The sequence below is a fragment of the Pipra filicauda genome, unplaced genomic scaffold (assembly GCF_003945595.2).
Source record: "Pipra filicauda isolate LSUMZ 115617 unplaced genomic scaffold, ASM394559v2 scaffold52_size3558583_pilon, whole genome shotgun sequence".
Taxonomy (NCBI): Eukaryota; Metazoa; Chordata; class Aves; order Passeriformes; family Pipridae; genus Pipra; species Pipra filicauda.
In genome coordinates, this window is record NW_024104676.1 from 1,306,231 (window position 1) to 1,329,681 (window position 23,451).

The 23,451-nt window shown below is 38.9% G+C and overlaps 1 protein-coding gene across 6 annotated transcripts; it reads left to right on the top strand.

Annotated features, from left to right (window-relative positions):
• The first annotated feature begins 998 nt into the window (after positions 1-998).
• Positions 999-22,005, top strand: MC5R (melanocortin 5 receptor). Of its 6 annotated transcripts, none has more exons than XM_039387077.1 (4): positions 999-7,734; positions 17,518-17,632; positions 18,193-18,263; positions 18,476-22,005. In XM_039387077.1, the coding sequence occupies exon 4, from the start codon at positions 18,558-18,560 to the stop codon at positions 19,533-19,535; it is 978 nt and encodes a 325-aa protein (XP_039243011.1). In that variant the 5' UTR covers positions 999-7,734; positions 17,518-17,632; positions 18,193-18,263; positions 18,476-18,557; the 3' UTR covers positions 19,536-22,005. The 6 variants fall into 6 exon arrangements, with proteins under 6 accessions (XP_039243011.1, XP_039243009.1, XP_039243008.1 ...); XM_039387075.1 differs by lacking the exon at positions 18,193-18,263 and having other exon boundaries at positions 999-6,227; positions 7,664-7,734; XM_039387074.1 differs by lacking the exon at positions 18,193-18,263 and having other exon boundaries at positions 999-4,100; positions 5,333-7,734.
• The last annotated feature ends 1,446 nt before the right edge of the window (positions 22,006-23,451 follow it).

The window sequence follows — 23,451 nt, forward strand, 5'->3', positions numbered from 1 at the left end:
GTTTCAGGCCCTGAGCCTGGAGGGGAGAGGTGCCCTCCCCCCAGCACCCACGTGGTCCCATGGCAGGCACAGAGACAGCACACCGGCGTTGAGAGGAGGCAAGAGAGCGTTTATTGTTGGGAAGGGGTTTATAAAGTTTTTAGGAGGGTCAAAGGGAAACCAATCACAAGTTCAGGGTCACACAGAAAAAACCATCAGGTAAAGGGTCAACAGCCAAGAGGAAGGGGTTAACAAAGGACCAATGAGAAACACCTCAGGACACCTTCCCAGGACACTCTGTATGGAAGACAATAGCCCTTCTCAGGGGGGTGTTGGGAAGAGGGAGGCAGTGACACTGCAGAAAATACAAAAAGCCATTTTGAAACATGTTTAAACCAATTTCTCATCAGATTCACTGCTACAACAACAGCCTTCGAAAAATAAACATGGGCTACATATATATATATAGATACGAGTGAGATATAGATGTTGCGTAAAGAAATGATATGGAATAAGGGGTGGAGAATGTAGTGGGTTGGTTTCTTGGATTTTTTAGGCTTTCCTTAGCAACGGGGTCAGAGATCTAAGGAAGTATTCCATATCATCTCTTTCCGTAACACAGCGTATAAAAAGGCGCAGATAAGAGAGTTCGCTCTCTTCTCTCTTCCGGTGGCTGAAGGCAGCAGGTCTCTCCGCAGACGGGCTTGCTTGTATAGGCCAGGGCCTGCTGCTCAGACCTGCTGTTATCTCCGATCTCTCTGAGAGGCGTGGGGGAGTTGGCTGCTGCCTCGCACAGTTCTGCTGTCCCGTTCAGGGAAGTATTTAATTAGTTGTTTTGTATTTATTCACTAGCTCTATAGTAATGGGTATATTTAGAAGATATTTGGTTTTAGTTCTTTTATCCCTGCTTCCCCCTCCCTTTTTCCCTTTCCCTCCCCCCCCCCCCCCCCCCAGGAGCTCCTTATTGTGTATAATATATTCAAATTGTATATATAATTGCAAATATATGTAATATATAGATATTTGATATAATCCCGTTTTGTTCAGACCTCTTTCAGTTTTTTTTCTGTGGTTCGTTTTTTTTTCCCTCACCTGGGGAGAGCGGGAGGGGGAAGGAGACAGCCTGGACTTGGCAGGAGAGCCAGGCCAAACTGATACAGTATTCTAAACTATTTTACTATAATCCCTCTTCTACATAGGCTGAGCTCTGAGGGCATTAGTTTACTATTTATTATAAAGGAGTTAGCTACATTGCCCAGTGGGCTTGCAATCAGCACATATGCCAAAATAATAGATAGAATAGCACAAACAGTACCTAGACAAATTGGTACCGTCAAAGTCTACAGAAACATTGGAGAAATCTAATATGGAAAGTACTTGTACAGGGTCTGGCTGAGTGTGGTAGAGTAGAGGAGGGAAGACTCTTGGTCAGACACGAGTAGTATGACACGAGTAATATGACACTGATTATGTGGATGATTATGATTAGTTTTATTGCTAATACAGTATATAACATAAACAGGTCTATAGGGTTGTAATATAAGCATGTTTGGCTAGAAACATACAGGTTTACAGTCTTTGACCTTGCAGAATGCAAAATTACAAAGCATCAAAGCACCTATGGGAGCTACTTTGGGATTTTATCTCCATACATGACCAGATTTCACTCTTTTCTTTTTCACACTTTTTTCACACTTTTACTTACCCATCCAAAAGTGACTGTTTCCCATCTTCAGGCTGGACATACCCTGCAGGCATCCCTGTTAAGGGGAATATCCACACAGAAGCTGCCTGCAACCTCGGGAGACCAGTTTACCCAGGTGGCCCAATCTCCATCAGCATTTCATACCCTTTTGCAGGCAGATGTGTACCAAAGTCGTTTGCAATCATCACAGCTCCCCCGTCTCTGGAATGTATTCGTTATGCAACTGTCCAGACAGTTCCTTCTGCAATTCCCACCTGATGTTCTTAGGAGGAATAACAGTGCCCATCAGAGACAGCAAGAGGGAGTGTGTGTGTGTGTAGGATGAATAAGAAGACCCAACTATCTTTTGTTGCTGTTCCATTGGGATGGAGTTCATATTAGCCCATATGATGCTGTGCTTTGCACTTGTGACTACAATAATGTTGATAGCACACCATTGTTTTGGCCATTGCTGAGCAGTGCTATCACAGCATCAAGGCTTTCTTTCCAAACCACTCCTCCGAAGACCAATAGGCAAGATGTTGGAGGGGACACAGCAGGTAAACCAACATCACCTGACCAAAATGATGTCCCGTACCATATGATATCATGCTCAATACAACAAAGCTCAATTTTAAAAGGTTACTGATTTTAGGCATTTACTAGAGATAATATTAAAAGGTCTGATTGTTTAAAGATAACTTGTTCAGCAGTCCTTGAAAATCAAGTCCCTCTTAAAATCCTGCATATAAGAATGAGTATATAAAGCCGCTTGCATTAGCTCCTAAATTTATTTGTGTGGGTGGATATTTGAACAGCAGTGTGTACCTCCTAACAAAAGTAATAGCAAGATGAGCAAGTTTGGAAGTCTATGATACTTTTCTTTCTGATGGCAAAACAGGTAAATTACAGAGCTATAGGAAAGATTATTGCTGGTGACTATCTTTATGTTATGTATTTGTGCTCCATCTACTGAGCAGTAATACAATGTGATTTTTCACAACTTCTGCAGGCTTGTCTTCACTCAAGCACGTGTAGTCATTACAGTGGTCTACTTCATCATAGATACACAGCATAATTTTTTGCTTCCTTGGGATACAATTAAACATTTGTGGATATTGAAGATTCTATTTATCAGTGCATTGTTTTAAGTTTTAAAATTTGGTGGCTGTGCAATTAGTGTAACCAAGTGACAGATGGAGTGCAGCATGATTATAATTCTTGTTTTTTTGGAGGCAATTAACAGTGAATGGAGAAGGTGCTAATTACTGTAGCTGGTTGCAATGCACTACCTAATTTCTTGCCTTTGCTAAGCTTGCAGAGGAACCTAGATGTTTTTTTGGAAGTTTGGCAGTGTAAATTCAGTGCTAACTTCAGTGGTGTAGGCAATTTTGTAGCAAATTTGTCCTTGATACCTCTTTGCTCATTGCTCTTCCAACTTCAGGAATAGAAGTATTCTTTTATTACTGTTGACTTTGTAAGAAGCAGTTTTTTGACCAGCCTGGGATCACTTTTTATGTATTTATTAATGTCTGGAAAGAAACAAAGGCAACCTAGAGAAAAAAGAAGCAGCCATTATTTTTTCTTTCCCATTTATATATTTACTAGAAATTATGGAGCAGAAAATCATGGGATTGTTGCGTTGGTTTTTGCTGGGATAGAGTTAATTTTCTTCATAGTAGCTGGTATGGGGCCATGTTTTGGATTTATGCTGCCAACAGTGTTGATAACTCAGGGACGTTTTCTTTATTGCTGAGCAGCACTTGCACAACATCAAGGTTTTTTCTGCTTTTCCTATTGCCTTAACAGCAAAGAGGCTGGGGGAAAAAGAAGTTATGAGGGGACACAGCTGTGAAAGCTATGAAAGCTGACTCCAGCTGACCAAAGAGACATTCTGTACCTTAAGGTGTCATGCTTAGCATATAGAACTGGGGGAAGAAGAAGGAAGGCACAGGGGATGTTTGGAGTGATGGTGTTTGTCTTTCCAAGCCACTGTTAGGCATGATGGAGCCTTGCTTTCCTGGGGATGGCTCAACACTTGCTCTTTGGAAGTGGTGAATGAATTCCTTGTTCTGCTTTGCTTGTGCACACAGCTTTTACTTTACCTATTAAACTGTCTTTATCTCAACCATGGGTTTTCTCACTTTATTCTCCTGATTCTATTCCCTGTCCCTCTGGGAGCAAGCAACTGTGTGGTGCTTAGTTGCCAGCTGGGGTTAAACCACAAAATTTGTATAATCTAAAATGGAGATGAGGAAGAAGATCTATATTACCTCTTCAACATCAGTAAAACAACCTACCATTGAAGAGAATATCTGATTTTACAATTCCACGCCGGAATAGTGTCAGCCACATGTACTCAAGGATACCTAAATCATCAAGGTGGTTTTGAGTAACTTTCCACAACTACTTGTCAAGGCAACTTCCAATAACTTCTGTGAGTAAAATACTGCTGTGGTGACCTTTAATAATAGCTAAAATACAGGGAGAGGCAAAGGGAGTGAATTCCTGGACAAGGCTTCGCTCGCACCTGAAAGTCACATCAACCCATTCAGTGCAACATTCAGCTTCCATTTGTTTGAATCTGTTCAAATCTGTTCCTTGAAACTTTTTTATATTCCTAATCTGTGGTCAAAGTGCCCTTGAAGAGAAAAAGTCATATCAGAAAACAAATTGTTTTGAACCACTTAGGGCCAAATTTACCATTATATGCTTTAAAGATTGGGTAGAGTGCTCCTGTGAAAAGCTGGAGGCTGGAATTTTCGTTAAAGCTGTGGCCTGTTGATATTATGAGAACTCCCATTGCTTTCTCTGAAATCAATCAGTATTTCTGAGTGTAAGGATAGGTCACTGTGCTTTCTCTGCCAATAACAGTTAAACTAGACATGCTGCTCATTCATAATTTAAGGTAAATGTATTCAGAAGTATGTCTATCTTCCATCACTCAACAAATTTTTCTTAAAGTTTTCTAGTTTTTTTTTTGCTTGATTTTAATTGTAAAATCCCAACGTGACTTTTGTGGTTTTAGAAGATAACAAATTACTTCAATCTTGTATACTTATTTTTTTCTCCATACTGAAAGCAAACAGTAGAATTTCTTCTAATGGGAAGCTTGAAATTTGCAAAATGCTATTAGTTTGTTCATGTTATTTCTAAGAAACAAGCTTACTAATCTTATGGATCAAGCAGAGGGCACTGGCTTCCCAAATGCTCATTGAAACAGAAACTATTAATGAAGTAACTTTTTAATTGGGATTAACGAAGGAAAACTGGGGATAGTGGAATATATTTACATGTGTTCCTTTAACTTCTCACCCCTGAGAGAGAAAGGCAAGTGACATTATAGATATTGTGTACTACCTGTGGTTTCCTGCTTTCTCCTGCTCCAGTTGCACTGTCTGAATGTTTTCTCCAGTCCACTGTGATGATCAGTCCTCAACGTGTGTCTGCTCCTGGCACAGATAAAACACTTTACCTCTTAACACCTTACATATCCTATATGGAGCACAAACTGAAAAAAACGATATAGCAGCAATCAGAGGCTAGCAAAAAACTATCTTATTAACTCAAAAACTCTGACTTTCAAAATAAGTGGTAAAGTTTGTTTGTCTGCTTTTTTCCCCAAGATGCAACCTTGTACTGTATTGTAACAGAAGCTTTTCCCCACAGATCTCCTATGCTGCTCTGGAACCACAGGCTGATGCTCACTTTCTCACCCACAGCATTGGATGGAACAGTGAATGATATAACCTCGCTGAACCACTACCCCGTCCTGCTCTTGAACAGGCCCTGAGATGAAAATCCACTCCTCAGTGAGCTTCAATGTCTGCATGTCTCTTACAGAGCAACCTAATCTCATGTGAATAAGTGAAACCTTTGGCTGCCAGCAAGAAGCACTTGAAAGAAGCATTAATTATTAATAGTAATATTACTTCTTTTTTTTTTGTAAACAACAAACCAAGTGCAATTAGTGCTAAAAGAAAAAAATAAACACAAAAAGGTATTTAGATACAACAATTGTTTCCAGGGAGAAATACCAGAGCACAGATTCTCTTAGAAAGCAAAAAGATGGTGTATTTTAATCAAGATTTCAGCATCAGACCTAAAAGAAGGTTTCTCTACCCCTCAACAAGGGCAAAAAGTGCCTTGCTGACATAGTTACCTTGCCTTTTTTCAGGCAGCAAATAAAATAGTCTGAACAAATACGTCATTTCTCCTCTAAGAGGTTGTATGAGCATCCAAATGCTCAGTTTTGTACAGGGCTTACCTGTAGACAACACTTGTTTTGTGTTAGTGTCATTAGTCATGTGAAAGTGGTACAGCTTCTCGCTGAAGGTGTAGTTGTACTGTTACAGGCCATTTACAGATGCAAAAAGACAGATGTTATACACAGAAGCATCTCTACCCATTCAAGTACAACCAGGTGTGCCAGGTGAAACTGTCCTGGCAAAGATGTCACATCTCTAATTGATATATCTTTCCTAAACTAAATGAAGAAAGCTGAACTGGAATTCGATCTTCCGATTATGATTGTGTCTCCTCCTTAATAATGGGCTGTGCTTTGGTAGGTACAAAAAACATCTTCTATGCCTCTGTATTCCTGCTAACAGATGTCATTTGTTAGCAAACACATCAGATAACTTCAGAGAACTTTAGTTATACCAAAGGAATAGGAAGGATACAACTCCCCACCCACCCACCCTCACCAAAACCAAGCAAAAGAAAAAATCAACCCTCCAGGTGCCAATCCCTATTATATTTTCATAACTCTAGGCTGGAAAATATGTAGGGCAAGGTTTTCTAAAATGTATGCCTGGAGTTAGCCTTTAAGTCAATACTTAATGACTCAAACATATGTCTTTAATCTCAAAAGTAATAATCATTGTACTGTTAATGAAAATCTATTCTGAAATACCTCTTGGAAAAAAAAAATCAAGAATTCAATGATTTTGTAGGTCAACTTCAAGAAACATAAATAATCAGAAGTTCAGAATAAAGTAAAAAATGGGCTGACAGAATAGAAGAAAACATTTTGGACAGGGCTAAGATATTAATATCCAATGTATTTTGGTTTTATTGGCTGGGCGTGGTGGACACATATTCACATGCAAAAAACTTTATTAACACAATTGCAAGTAGTTGGAACATTAGCCTACAATATTAAAATTGGCAAGAATCTGAGCTGGAAAGGATGTAAGCGCTGCAGTTTGACATGGCAGTAAAGTTACTGTTCTGATCCTCTGTTAAGAATCTGTCTGTGATGCAAAGCTCTGATGCAATACAGACTCATTCAGCTAGTTCAAATTTCTTTAAACAATTTTGATAGGTTAACTTGATAGTGGCATGCTTTAGGGCAGTGCTTAAATTGCCTGTCCACCCTGTTCCAGCTCTTTATCATGTCAGACATTGATTATCCCATTGTAGAGCATAAACACTACACTGTGTGCTAAATCCAGCACAGACCATAAGGATAAAAAAACATATCTCCCGCAAAATCAGGTGTCCTGACCTTCTTCTCACTGCATCCTCTAACTTGTAGGGGCATGTCACCTCAAGCAATTCCCGTGGCCTTCTTGTTATTTTTTGGCACTTTGCATGCTCACTGTGTTAATCTCAAAATAATTTAAAAAGATGTTTCTTGCATCTAGTTACTGACAAATTTACTGTCTTTTAGAAAGACTTTAATAAAGATGGAGAGGTGGAAATTTTATTAGTTGATTAAAATCTGTCTCACAAAATCTGGAATATTAAACTTTCATTTGCCTTTGTATTTTAATTAATTTTATTATTTATAACTGAGAAGCACTGCAATTTTTTTTCTAGTCTTGTTTAGTCTGCTGAGAATAGACTTTTATAAATCTGAAAAAAAAGACTGTGTGCTACTGTTTTGTTTTCTCATTGCTATTGTCACTTCTTTAGTAGTAGTTAATTTTAACTCAGCACCAAAAGGTTGCAAACCTCAAACTGAACATGCTCAATGAGATAATTAATTTTCTCTAGTTTGTTTCTCACTGTGTATTAAGACAAAGCTCCAACTGTCCTACTGCTAAGCCTGACTTCAGGTGGTATTGGTAAGTATATACTTTGTGTTGCCTGTTTTTCAAAAGTGATGGTATCATTGAACTTGATAATGTTGGTTCTGCAGGTCAATACTAATTCTGTTCCTAAAATTGAGATGTATACTAAGCAAGTGCATTTCTTTCTCATTTCTGGAAATGAGGCTTCTTTTGTTTCATCATTTGAATAAGATCCTCTGAACTTACTCTGCCTGCAAATTTATTCTCTAGAAAAGAGTCAGGAGACTTGCAAGTTCTCTTTGTCCTGATTGTTCTTATTGATCTAAACCTTTGGATTAACTTGTCTCCTTCCCTTAAATAAAAAATATTTGCATATATATATCTAAATTGACTACACAGCTGCTACTTTCCCTGAATCTTCTTTTTTTTTTTTTTTCCCAGAAGAAGTAAGTTCTTTGCTACAAATTTGTGCATCTGTAAGTGTTCAGACTTTAGTTGTTCCTTGCTGGCTTTCAGGGAATTTGTCACATGAGCTAGTCATTGACAGACCAGTATGTATCTGCAAAAATATACTTGGTTTTGCGAATCATAACCATGTTCTGTAACTGCATGACATTAGTGACATTAATGGAGTCATACTAACAAGGGCAATCCTTGCTGTTTAAACTTCTTTTACGATGTTGGTGGGGGCTTTATATGTCCATGGGACAGTACACATAAGAGTACACAGCAGTACAAACATAGTCTCTAGAACTAAAAGGTTATGTTGCTTTTGTGGTCAAACTGCTGCTCCATCAATGTGTCTTATATGGGCATGTGGAAAACAGGAGGTCCTGTCATGGTGATGTTCTGCTGTAAGGTCTACACAACTGCATCTTCCCTCTCAACTCCCTAGGAATTTTCTTGAAGAGTGCTTGAGCTTTCTGTCTGTCAACCCTGGAGACCATGAGGGCTGGTGACTCAAATACAGATTCACAGGAAAAATTTAGTTTGATTTTTCCTTAAGATTAAAGCTTAATTTTTTCCCCAGAAGTTTGAATCATCTATCTTTCATCCCCCAAATGGAAATATTTCAACCCCTGCTTTCAATCAGCTATACAATTTGATGTGCATGTTAGGCATTCAGTGGCTTTAATAAGCATGAGGGTCACTTTTTCAAAGACGCAGGTTTTCACCACTTTGAAGTCTGTGATGTTTAGCCAGCATCGACCTCCACACTGCAATTAATGAGAAGCTCAACAAAAGAAAGTGAGAAAAATTGTAGATGCTGAACAATTTTTTTCTTTTTATTTATCAGCCATTAGAGATGTAGAAATGTAATTTAGTTGAGAAACCATTGCATAGTCCATCTTAGCTCTTGCAGAAATTGCTTTTCCAGTTGATCCAATAGCAAGTGATTTCTTGGAGACACAAATCTGCAATTTCTCTTAGTCTGAGTAATTAAACCATACACTGGGCTTTCTGGGTTAATTTTCATCAGAACTAGGGTTTGCTCTAGAGACTGTCCTCTCTCTGAAGTCATACTATGTTTCTTGTGTTGTGGCTGGTTTGTTTGTTTGGCAGGGGGGAGAGTGGGGGGAAGGAGAGAAAGGAAAGGTTTTTTTGATCATGTTTCAAAATGTGCCAAAAAGAAAATGTCTTCTGGTCTTCTTTTGTAACTAAGCACTTTGTAAGCCCAGGAAAATCAGAAACGTACATCATATCAGCAGCCTCACCAAATCAGTATGACAAGTATTTTCTCAGGTTCTGCTTCACTTTTAATGCTGGATTAGACATCAGGGCACGTGGTTCCTGCTTTTGTGAGGGATTAATTATGCTTGAAATCTTAAATGCCAGGAATCTTGGGGGCTTATGAGAGTCACTTGATTTCTGTACGTCAGCAAACAGCTTGCCATTGAGGAGACTGTTTTAGTGTAAACTAATTTAAATTCTCAATGGTACAAGTGAATGCACTGGGCACTGCAGTGTAGAAGATGATGTTATGGGTTCAGACACAATACTGAACTACTTTCCTTTCTGCAGATCTGTTTATTTCCAGCGGACATAATTTGCCTTTTTAATTTTGACATCTTTTCATTTCAGCCATAGCAATAATCTACACTTTCACTCCTTAGTGGGTGAATTCTAGAAGAAAAATAATTCCAACTTCTGAAAAAATGTCAGGTTTTTTTTTCATTTAGGATACAGTGATTGAAAAAAAAATCTTGACATTAAAAAAAAAAAGATACCATTAATTGCAAGCCTTTATTGTAGGAAAAATCAGGAAAAGTAGTATAGTAAGAGCCTGAGAGAAAAAAATTGAGTTCTGAGCTAAATGGCTATTATTTAATTCTAATTTTTGGTGGATTTAGACACCTTGTTAAATAGGAAATTGTTGCATTTTTATCAGCCTGAACAGAGAGTGAGGAAAGGACCTCTATATCAGTACAGAAATCTTAGATTAACACTAAATACTGCTTCTTAAGAGGCAATTGTTAATATTGCTGCCATAGCATTCTTGAAAAATTGCCTCGGTAGCACATATATCTATGTTTAGTTATCATATGCATTGAATAAGAGACACTTGCACTTGCCACGATGGGAACTGCATACACACATTACTGCATCTGCAGTTTTCCCTGTGTAGCAATGTCGCTTTGTGGGTATAGTGAATTAATAATTATTCTCACTGTGTGTCTTCTTGAGGTTTTCCTTGAGCTTTTTTTTTACCTTTCTGTGGTCATGCTGTGCTAAAATGCCAACACCTGACAAGAGAGACAGCATAGGACAAAAAGGCACTGAGTGGTCAGGGCCCTCTGCTCAAATCAAGCAGCCAGCTCAGGATGGGAAACACACCACTCCCAGGGAAGGGTTCATGTCGAGCTCCTGTGCTGGGAAGAGGGAAGTAAGCAGCTTTTCAAGGGATCTCTTTATACCAGAAGTTTATAAAAAAACCCCAGAAATCAGAATCTGTCACTCATTTTGAGGAATGCATGCTTCTTTATTCTGAAATAAAGTGTATTTGAGTATATATTTCACACTAAAATAAAGTAGGGAAGGATGATCTAAGCACAGTGCACTGTGTTTGGAAGGTTTACTCTTTGCTAGTGATTTCTATTCTCTTGGCTTTTATCTATTAATGTAAATATAACAATGTGCTCAGACACTGTGCAATGCCTGTTTGTATATGTATTTTCACATTTGTTTCATGACAAAGATGCAAACTCTAAACCAGGGAGTTCACAACTTTAATGAAAGTTAAGGAAAGGTGGAGTTAAACTGCAAGAGAAGCCGGAACTGGATCATGAGAGAAGACAGAAGAGAAGCAAAGTCTGAATTTCAGAACTGGTCTGTATCTTAGGGATGTGTGAAACTACACTAGGGCAGAAGAAAGGCTCCTGGCTTCTCATCAACCTGAGGAAGTTTTAAGATTTAGTGTGTAGGTCATGTGCTAGTGATACAGATGAGAAGAATAGTGAATCATGGTTGGCTTGTACGGTCCTTTAAAAGGTCTTTGCCATCGAAAGGATGGCTCTGTTCCTTGAGCCAAAGGAAATAGCTGGTAAGTTGCCACCACAGAGCAGGTCTCTTAAAAACAGAGAGCCCCATGCCCGTCCCAACAGAAACAAAATGTGTCTTTGGTTGTACTACTTCTTAGATCCCATCAAGAAAATTGCAAATAAAGTCAACTATTTCTTGCTGGGAAATGATGTTGGAGCACACCTGCAGCAGAAAGATCTGTTTGTATATATATATATCTGTATTGGTATATGGGTGGTTGGAAGACCCACCAGGCAGCAAATGTGTTCCTAACACTGGTGTTACAACTGGGCTGGAAAAATGGGGAATTGTCAATGTGAAGTGTCAATGTGAAGTTGTACTAGATGATTATTGTAGGTCCCTTCCAACCAAACCATGTTATACCGTGCTATGATATTCTAAAGTAATATCTAGGGCTTTTCTGCTCAATATTAAAATATGATCAGCTTTCATTGAATTGCCTGGGATCATTAACAAAGTTAAAATATTCAAACACTGAAGACTGAATTGAAGACCAAGGAGCTGAATTATATAGCAAATTAGCAACATTTTATATGCAAAAAAAGAGATTCTCATGCACAAGCATTTTATGAAACAAATGAACAATATGCTCTTAATGTTTGTCTTTGCCATACTGACAGATAAGCTTGCAGAAATAAGACATGAAACATGTCATTGAAGTAACACTTTTAATCGCTCATTTTTGATAATTGTGGTAATGAATGAAGACATGTTAAGTACTCTCTGTGGTTTAGCAAGAAATACTTGCACAGAATCACAGAATGAGTCAGGTTGGAAGGGACCACAACTGGTCATCCAGTTGAACCTCCCTGCTCAGTCAAGACCATCCTAGAGCACATTGCAAAGGATTGCTTCCAGACAGTTCTAGAATATCTCCAGTGAGGAAGAACCCACAACCTCCCTGGCCTCTGTTCCAGCACTCAGTCACTTGCATAGGAAAGAAATTCTTCCTCATATTTGGGTAGAACTTCCTGTACACCAGTTTCTGTCTGTTGCCTCTTTTCCCATTGCTTGGAAACACAGAAAAGAACCAGGCTCCATCCTGTTGACATTATCCCTTCAGATACTTACACGCATTGATGAGGTCCCCTCGTCTCTTCTTGAGGCTGAACAGGCCCAGCTCCCTCAACCTTTCCTCATGAGAGAGATGCTCCAGGCCCTTAAACATCTGTGTAGCCCTCTGCTGGACCTACTCCAGGAGCTCCACATCTCTCTTGTACTGAGGAGCCCAGAAGTAGACTCAGCACTCCAGACCTACACACCAGGGCTGAGTAGAATGGAGGGATCAGCTCACTCGACCTGCTGCCAATGCTCCTCCTAATGTACCCCGAGATCCCATTGGCCTTCTTGGCCACAAGGGCACACTGCTGGCTCATGGACACCTTGTTGTCCACCAGGACTTCCAGGTCCTTTTCTGCAGAGCTGATTTCTAGAAGGTCAGCCCCCAGCCTGTCCTGGTGCATGGGGTTATTCTTCCTCACATGCAGGATCCTGCATCTGCCTTCAATGAATTTGGGACAGTTCTTCTCTGCCCATCTCTCCAAACTATTGAGGTCCTTCTAAAGGGTTTCACAGCACTCTAGGGTGTCAGCCAGTCTTCCCAGAAAAAAGTATCTAGTAAGAACCTGCTAAATGGTTTGTTTGCTTTATTTCTTTACCCCAGTCTATTTGTAGATTATTGAATTACTCTTCTGTCAGAAAGTTTCCACAATCTTCTGCTGTTCATCAGTGCTTTGTGTAGTCTGCAGCTGGCAAATTTATGTGATTCACCAGGTCTGTACTTCTGACCCACCCTCTAATAAAATTCTAGGGGATAATTCATTACTGGAATTGGCTCTAATTAGAGACACATAAAAATGATGGTTACTACACCTCTTATTACTCTTTTACGGTTTAGGAGGCTATTTACAGCATCATCCAGTTAAGGTTATTAAGATATGTCTTTCTTAACTGCCTTATACTCTTTCTCAGCTTTCTACTCTAATGCAAGGAGGACCACAAATAGGTACTGAGAGTGACAAGAGATGATCTCAAACCATTTTGAAGGCTCAGATGAAAGGGTTGATAAACAAAAGTGCTAGTGTAGTGCAGTCATAATAAGTATGGCTGATCCTACCCTTTAACAGGGCACAGCTTGTGTGATATTTTGATGTCTTTTCACAGTATTGCTTTTCTTTTTGAAAAAAAAAAATCAAATGTTGATTTGAAGATTATGGTCGTGATGTAAAAGAAAGTGTTCACTATGCCACAATTTACTGCAAAGCCTAACTTTTAGGTTTCCAGCTGTTCCCTTGAAAAGCAAGGGGACTGAACTATAGTTTACCACCACCTCATCCAGTTTTCTTTATTTAAGGACAAGAAGTAATGATGCCTTTTTTTTTTTTTAATTTCAATTAATTGCCTGTCTTTATTAAAGGCTAACTGGCTGGTAATGATGGGGAGGTAATAGCGGGGACCTTGATGAGGCTCAGACAAGGCTACTCAGCACAGAGGTCAAAAGAAATAATTTTCTCAGTCTGAGAAATTAGAGAACATTTGTTATGTGATTCAAAAGGCCATGATCTTCCCTTTTGGTGATCCATGCCTTATCTCTTGCAGCAGTCTGCAAGAGATCTCTGTGGCCATGAAATATGCTAATGACAGCATAGGCAAGAAGTAGAGAGAAGAAGGATTTCATAAACAGGCCAAGAGCACCAATCCAAAGAAATGTTACGAAGAACAAATGTATTTTCACCAATAGATAAAAATAGCTTCAGAAGGACATTGGAATTGAATTGCTTGAATGTAGTAGCACTGGACAAGTTTGGTAGATTTGTATTAACCTCACTAACACTCATCTCTGAACCTGTTAAGATTAGAACAGATTAATACCCGAATGCATCTGAGCGTAACTAGCTCTTCTTACAGAAACGTCTTTGGGGGCATGTGCAGGTTCTGCTGTTGACCCCATTTATATATTTATTGATAAAATCAGTATCTTGCTGTTGTGAATTGCATGCAATTCCCTGCTGGTTTTGACATGGTGTAACTTGACCTACATGTCAGGGTAGTTCCAGTGGATGTGCTGGATGAAGGGGAGCTCTGGCATGATTGCCAGTGGTGCTGATGGCAGGCAGGGGCTGGCTCTTTCTGCCAGGGGCATTGTTATGGCTGCTTTTGAAGCCTAAGAGGCAGATATGTATCTGAAGCGGCTTCTACTCTCTCTCACCACTTCACAATTGAAAAAAATGGCATTGGACAGAAACAGGCCCTGGCATCTCTTTCTCTGCTGAAACCCTATTTCACTTCTTTCTTCTGTTCACTGATGTCTTTCTGTAACACTTTCTATCTCTTTTCCTGGAACCCAAAGAAATTTCTTGTTGAGTTCAGTGAAACGGGATTCTAGCATTTAATTTTTTCTTTACACCATGTAAGATGTTACATGAAGTATATAAAAAAGACCTCTTCCTAAGGATACATTTTAGTGTCACTTTTGGAATGACCATGGACCTCAGTAGCACTGTCAATGGCTCCAGATCCAGGCTCCTTGACGTATGCCCAACTGTCCTTGTTTCTATGCTGCAGGGAGACCTGTGAACCTGTACCCCAAGGCCCCCGTTCAACCTCTCTTCCTCTTTGCATCTGTGAAAAGAAAATGGTGGACTGAGAACAGAACAGGAGCTTCAGTGTATTCCTCAGGGTGCCCGGGTCAGGTCCTGTACTGTGTTGGTACAACCTATAGCTAAATACCAGTTCAGGCTTTGGGATGCATACATGACCGTTTGCTCTCACTGACAGTCCAGATATGACCTTTGTGACCTTGGAAGACACTGAGTGCCAACTTGTTGGTAGAGTTAGAGAATTTATTGAACTGAAGAGTCAAGGGAGCTGAACACTAAAGTCATGAACATCTGAAAGACAAACCTATTCATTCAGGAGTCCTCCAGCTGGAAGGTGAAGGCATTCTTGGATTCTTCCCAAGGGAATCCAAAGATCTGCTCCTGTACCCCTTTACTTAAAATCCTCATAACTCACCTGCATGCCTTCACCCACTGCTACTTCATGTCCCTTTTGTTATTTGCTTGTGGACCCATAACATTTATAGCTGTTTACTGCAGCAATATAATGACAAAATTCTTTTTTTTTGGGGTGGGGTGGGGGAGGGAAGTATTTTTCCATTTTATCATCTAATATAAAAAAAAATTCATCTGTACCACTACCCATTTTGCAGGCAGGCAATTTTTCTGCAAGCTTTGTAAACAAGGGAGTTTCTTTGCATAGCATAGACACTTGTACCAAGATTTATGCCTGCAGTGTCTGGCTTGAGGAACAAGAATCCAAAGGCTGATTCATAATTTTTATATGAGAATCTTGGCATTGCTCTAAGGAATAACAGCCAAACCATCCAGTCTGATGTGTGATTTATTTCTTGTAATTGGCTGGTCTACCAAGTCCTACCAGGTACATTGAGAACTTTTGTAAAGGCAGCTAAGTTGGTTGCCAAGAGCTCTGTTAAACTGAACACACAGAGAAATTTGTAAATGGAAAGAATAGAATAAATAGAATAATAAACAACATCAATAACAAAGCAATTTGCTGCAAGAGACGTAATTGGAAGTGGAAAGAGCACAACGTCTGCACAGTTCTTTCTAGATATAAGAATACCAAAAGAAGTAAAATTTTACCGTTAGGTATCTAATTTCCAAGGTCTGAAATGGGAAAATCAAAAGCTATGCAAAAGATAACCAAAGACAACCAAAAAAATGCTTTCCATTAAAGAACAGGAAGAGAACTGCAGGTGACCCTTCTCTATACTTTTCTTTTGGGCATAGCAAAGAGCTATGAGCTCAGAATTGGCACACAGGTGAGATACAGCAGGGAGTGTGTGTGTTGGCTAGCTGTCATCCACTCAGACTGAACAGCTGCACTTGAGCATAGTTTGCTACCTCTCGTTTGTGATAATCTAAATTCTCTTTCCCATACTGGGGAGAAGGGATAGGCAAATTTCATCTCCTGACTATATCTGCATAATGCTCGAGGAGACATTTTATTCAAAATAATAAAGATGCTTTTCACTGTCACCTTTGCTGCAGGGACTATTTGTACATAAGAATATTTCATACAATGGTTTCAATGCATAAACTTTAGCTGAACACTGAAAACAAACTGGCACAGAATATAGCAGTAAAATTAGTGTTTGGTGGTGGTGACTCTTTAAAAAAAATATTATAGGCTAAAAATGAGCATTTGAAACTGTTATACACCGCGAAAAAAACTCAACCCACTAATTTGTGGAAAAGTGGTGATTTGGAGATGCAGAGACTTTGTATACTGAATGGCATTTGACTAGCTGGTTAGTAACTAACATGGAGGGCATTTGGCAGTGTCAGGAAACTGTGTGCTTTGCATTCACCAGTCTACACACAGAAGCAGGGACGATTTGTTAAAGACTTGCACTGATTTTACCACCTTTTGGTTAAGGCCTAGAAGGAACATCAGCTGCCTGACTGCTAGACCCACAGAGGAACTTTAGCCATCAGAATACTGAGTGCTGAGTTTAATATCTCTTAGGTCCCATGAAACCTTGGGGAATTCACATACATTTTGGGAAGCCCTGGCTCCTGGCATGATACTGTGTGTTCCTTCCATTTCTACACTGAAACCTTGGTTCTAGCGAGGCAGACAGAACACGACCGTTTATTTGTTCTATTTTTTTTTCATGCAAATTATTTGAATATATCTTCTATTGGCATGATGGGTTTGACTGCATGTTCGCTGAGATTTGTAACAGTCGGTTCTTATTTCTGAAAAAAACCAAAACTGAATATAATACAAATGCTTACAACAGTAATAAACCTCCCACTTCAATAAGAGTCTTCTGTTCTCACCCCTTTTGGAGCACTATTGCAGCACGAACTTATTGGTAGTGTACTGGCAACAGTAAAGAAAACAAAAAAATAAAAAAAGAAACAACTCTATGGCTTTGGAAAGGAGCATGCCTAGTACATCTCCCCCTTTAATATTATCGAATGGTCCTAATGAATTTCAGATCAGAATCACTGTTCAGTTAGAAAGACAGGAGAAGACCACTAGATGGTGGTAAAAAACCAATCCTTTGCTATGAGATCTGTGGAAAGAGAAGTCCAGAGGGGCAAAGAAGGGGAGGAGGAGCCACAGTTTGAGTACTGAAGTCATTATTGCTTGGAGTCTATAAAAAGGCAGTTGCACAGTAAGTAATTTATACGCGATCAGCTTTGACTCTATGGATTTGCTCATTCCTTTCCCTCTATTTTTTTTTTTCCATCTATTCCCACCAAGGAATCCCCAGCCCCAGATGTTGGGAGAGGAGGGGGGCTGAAACTTCAGCTCTCTGGAGGAAAGGTTGCAGGCGATGAAGAGGAAGAGCAGCTGAAGGAGCAGCTCTGATAAATAGGTACAGTTAATTCTTCACTGCAAATAAAAAGCTACTTTAAAAACTGAAAATTGTTTAGCATTATATGCTTTGAATTTTATTTGCAACAAGTCACTGACAAACAACTCTAAGTGTTCCCCTTATTAAGAATAGAATGGCTTACAACTTGTCCTAAATATTGTCATTACAAAAAAAAATTGAATAAAATATTAATGATCTGGAATAGAAAACTTATGCTACAACGACTTCTAACCACACTAATTCTGTAACCTTAGTGTATCCTGAAATGTATGGATTTGCCTTGGTTAGGTGTTTAATACCATTAATGCTTTTAAATGAGCATAGTAGTATTGCACAGATAAACTGTTTATAGCAGAGTTCATGCAAACTTAAAAGTACAAAGGTCAGGAAAGCATTTAATTATATAACTGAAAATATTCAATTCTTAATTGTGACAATGATCAAAACTTCTATATATTGTATTCAAGTGAGCGATTTCTGCTGGACCTAATACTACATTCTCCTACATTTCTGGAGTCCGAGAGGCAGGACTGTGAAAACTGCTTGTTTGTTTTTTTCAGCAGAATTTCCAGGAAAATCTGGGGGATTCTTCCAGGGGACCAAATAGAATAAACAAAAGAATAAATGAAGGGTGGGTGAATCTCTTCATTAGTTTGTCGTTTTAATTTCCCAGTAAGGATGGGTAGAAAATCTCTGAGCTGACCAAAGGTTAATATAGAATCAGTAGAGGAATACGGTGTCGAAGTGGCAGGACATGCATGAGCCAAATTAAATAGAAACAGGTGATATTTATTTTGTCAACTTCGGCCTGTACTCATCGTAATATTTTTTTTTTTTTGGCAGGATCTTTTATCTTTTGGAAAATGCATTTATCACACTCCTTGGCAAGCCCCTCAGAAGGAATAGAATGTGTTAGCTTCCAGACATGAACACGTCCTCTCAGTTGTATGTTTCTGAACTAAACTTGAGTGCCTTTGGTAGCAACTTTACTGGGCCTACTGTCAAGAGCAAGTCATCGCCATGTGAGCAAGTGGTCATTGCAGCTGAGGTGTTCCTAACTCTGGGCATCATAAGCCTGCTTGAAAACATCTTAGTTATATGTGCAATAGTTAAGAACAAGAACTTGCATTCACCAATGTATTTTTTTGTTTGCAGTTTAGCAGTGGCTGACATGCTGGTTAGTGTGTCTAATGCTTGGGAGACCATAACGATATACTTAATAAACAATAGACACATCATTATGGAAGATGCCTTTGTCCGTCATATAGACAATGTCTTTGATTCAATGATTTGCATATCTGTGGTGGCTTCCATGTGCAGTTTGTTGGCTATAGCAGTAGACAGATACATCACTATCTTCTATGCCCTGCGTTATCACAACATCATGACAGCGAAAAGATCAGGGTTTATTATTGCATGCATCTGGACTTTTTGCACGGGCTGTGGCATTATCTTCATTCTTTATTATGAATCAACTTACGTGGTCATTTGTCTCATCACTATGTTTTTTACCATGTTGTTCCTCATGGTCTCACTGTACATCCATATGTTCCTCCTGGCTCGTACTCATGTGAAGAAAATTGCTGCTTTGCCTGGGTACAACTCTGTCCGTCAAAGAACCAGCATGAAAGGAGCCATCACTCTGACTATGCTTCTTGGCATCTTCATTGTTTGCTGGGCTCCATTCTTCCTTCATCTCATCCTGATGATCTCCTGCCCTCAAAACCTCTACTGTGTTTGCTTCATGTCTCACTTCAACATGTACCTCATTCTCATTATGTGCAATTCAGTGATCGATCCCTTGATCTATGCCTTTCGTAGCCAGGAAATGAGGAAGACCTTCAAAGAGATAATTTGTTGCTATAGCCTGAGAATGATCTGTGGTTTATCAGACAAGTATTGAGAAAGCAAAACCAAACCAAGAAAGAAAATAGAAATGCAACATCTTGCCTCATCTTATAACTCTGCTGAAATGCCTATGGAACATAGTTTCTCTGTTCAGCTGTGATGATTTCTGCAGCAATCAGAACCTATTTTTTAACATGTGATTTTACATTTCTTTCCCTCCACACACCTCTGTCATGCTGATGGTAGGAGCTACTCAGTGCGTCTGTATAATGGGGAAAAGAATATTTTGAATCTCATTTACTCTACCAAAGGCTGAATTTTTTTAAGGGATTATACAGAGAAAGCCATACTTTTCTTTCTGCTAAATGCAATGAGTGAGACCTGCCATGTGAATGAACCCATCATCCTTTCAATACATGTTTCTTTTGATATTATTTGATATTATTTTTCTCTCTAGGAAAAAAAAAATTGTCTCTCTAGGTAAAAATAAGCCTGGCTTATTCTGATGTCCAGAATTACCAGGTGGTGTTTTTTATTTTTTTTTTTTTTTTTTTTGCTATTTCTTTCTAAAGATATAAAATCAGAGAAGTAGCTCCAATTATCAAGCTTCACATACCTTGGTCAACAATTATGACCTATATACATGCACATATCAGCAGTCTTGTATTCCAGTCATGACTGTTACTGTCATAAAATGTGTATTATGTAAGAGGCCTGTGTTACCATGAGATTTTCCAGGCTGGATACAGTACTTTGTCATATATGACTATCTGTGTTTTAATCACACTGATGTGTGATGTATCTTAGGTGGATTTTAAGGCTGAATGTGAAGACTGAGCTGATTTGAGTTTGTCTGTTTTCTTTATTCACCAGGGCTAGAGAAGTAAAGGGTACATGACTCTAGATAGTCATGTAATGTTTTGTGAAGATCAAAAAACTTGAGTGAGTGCCTGCCTTTGAACAGACATCAGAAAAACCTTTTGGCTGTGAGGAGCCTCTGTTACTGGAGGAAGTTGTTCTGTAGATTGTATATTTCAAGCTGGGAGAGAAAAAACAAGTTTGATAATCAAAAACCATAGCAGGCAATGGTAAAAGAGGGATTTCAAAACCTCAGGCACGTGTTGCTATTACAAAGAGTCCTGACTTCTGCTCCCCAAAACAAACAGATTTTGTCTTCGTTGAGAGGATTCCAGGCTGAAACTCTCATGCCTTTTGTGTGAGTAATTTGCATCTAGTCATGCTTTCATAAACGTACTGTTCTGCAACAGCTGTGTAATGTACAAAATGTTGGATTTATCACAGATGAAGGAAGTGGAAGTATGGCATTGATTTCTTGATGAGCGTGGATGGTGCATATCTTGCACTGTGATTTAAGCTATGAAAATATTTCAAGTGGTGACAACCCACTAACTAGATATCAGAAAAAATGGAAAAATGAACTATTCCTTCTGAAATCTGAAAGAATAATGCTTGTTATGCCTGGTTTACAGATGCAGTAAAACTCTTGTTCTCAATAGAAGGAATATGATTTATTCCATGGGTGTTAGGTTATACCTTCAAGGTGAAAGTCCTGATTCAGTTATAGGAAATTTTTTACAATAAGGGCGGTCAAACATAGGAACAGGCGCCCAGTTGTTGTGCAAACTCCATTCTTAAAGATATTCAAAACTTGACTGTACTCAGCCCTGAACAATCTGGTCGAAGTTGAAAGGTGATTGACTTTGAAGTTGGCCCTGCTTTGAATGATTAGGAATAGATTACCTCCATAGGTCCCTTCCAAACCAAGTTATTTGGTGTTTCTATGAAACAGTTTGCATATTATGATAAAATGATAATTTTTCCCTCCTAATTTCATCTTTTGTGTAAGAAAAATTGTAAGATATTCTCCTCCAAACATTTAAAAAGATAGAACACTTGTGTTTTCATTTGCTTTGGAGGTCTCTGACAGGAGAAGTAAGGTGTAGCTCTAGCACTAGAGTTATACATTTTGTCTGCTGCACCTTAAAACGTATTATTCCTCCAGCTCACACTTATCTCACTCTAACATGAGTGGGAATGTTATTCTCAGTGAAGATATCTTATTGTGCTGACTGATATAATGGTTATATCAGTGCACTAGGTTCTGGAATCTTCCTTCAGCTACATCTGAAAATGGGATTTCAGAGATATGTTTGTGGTCAGTAGTGAGAATCTTGTCTTGTTTCAGTCCATCTCTTGACCCCATCCATAAATAGCACCTAAATGTGGGCTCTTGCAACTAGGAATGTAAATGGCAAAAGGAGATAGCTCCATTGCATAGTGAAAAGCATCAGCTGATGTAAATAAATCATTCAATCCTCACCAGGTATTGCAAATAAGACAGTCTTGTACATAATTGCAAAACGACAAAGGGGAAGCCAAAAGCGTAAAAGCTTTGGGTGTTTTCTTGAATTGTATATTATTTTTTTTGTTTTGTTTTGTTTCAAGTTTGTTTGATGTATAAACCCAGACATATGAAGAAACTATTAAACTGGATTGCTGGAAAACCCACTGTTACTGGTTACTCATTGTAACGCGTCTGCTACCTTATAGATTATTCACAGAGGGAATATTGCAGTACAGACTTTCATGTCTCAATTTAAACAAATGTCTTATTAAGAAACACATTCTGAATGAGAGTTACAGACTAATACAATGTATTTACATTCATACCTATGTTCCTCTGGGTGTCAGCATCACATCTTCATTATAAGCTTTAGGGGTGGGAAGCTGAAACAGCTTAAGGGTGAAACGAAAGTATTTGCAAGAACAGATTAGAACAGTTCCTGCAAAAAAGGCTGTTGCAACTATAGGAATGCATATAAAATACATATCTCTGGAAGACCATGACACGCTTTAATATGTTTCTTTCTCCTGTTTAGCTGCGGAATAAAAGGAACATTTAGTGTGCTCTCACTTCTCTCAGAGACTAGAAAACACTAAGTATTCTGATAGGCTGGGGCAAGCAAGCATTGGGTAATTAGGAAATTTGATGTCAAGGGACAGTCATGAAAAAATTAATTGTTAGGCTATCATTGCACCATGTCCCTGCAATTAACAACACTACTCTTGCTTATACAACCAGTCATTTATGGTTTAGCTTTAGTAATTGGAAAAAACCCATCAAATCACACTATTTCTGTCCCAGAGCTCCAAAACCAATTTATATTGCCCAGTGTTACTTTGATGACAGAACATTTCACTGTTTTTAACTTGTGTATTTAAAAGCTTTTGATAAGCAATTATTTGGATCTCACTTCTGTTGCAGGTGGGACTTCCACAAAGTCACCTGTATTTTAAGCAGGTTAGTATCAGCAGGAATATTAATAGAAAAAATCTGAATCTTTTCTCCAGGCCAAGGCCTCAATAAAGTACCTGGAAATACCAGTTTTTCAAGAGCCTTAACATCTCTTCTAAAACAAAACAGTCATAACTAAATGGAGCAAAGAAGTTGTTTATGATCCGGGACTTTAAGATCCTGCTTCCCAAATGGGTACAAATCTGTCATAAAGGACTCTAATTGCTGAGTCCTACTTCCTCTGAGTTTGGACTGGGAGGGATGATTGTTTTAAGCTCTACAACCTACACCCAGTGTGTAACCAGTGTTATGGTACAGACTAATACAGGCCTGCACCCAGTGTGCAACCAGTGTCCAGTGGTACAGACTAATACAGTGTGGAATCCTTTTGAGAGTGGGTTGTACTTTCATTCCCACTGCCTAGGCTTTTCGTTTTAGAAAACCTTCTCTAAGTGTCTGTCTGGAGACTTGAGTTGCGTTTTTTGTGAGTCCTGAGCAAACAAGTGCAGAAACCACAGGAATTTCCTGCACACACAAACTTTAAGAAGGCAGAAAAGATTTGTAATCTTTGGGAAAAAAACTCCCCCCCACAGTCTGCTCCCTTAAATCTTCAAGGACTTGGTTTTACAGCAAAGCCTTGTTGGGGATTCTCCTG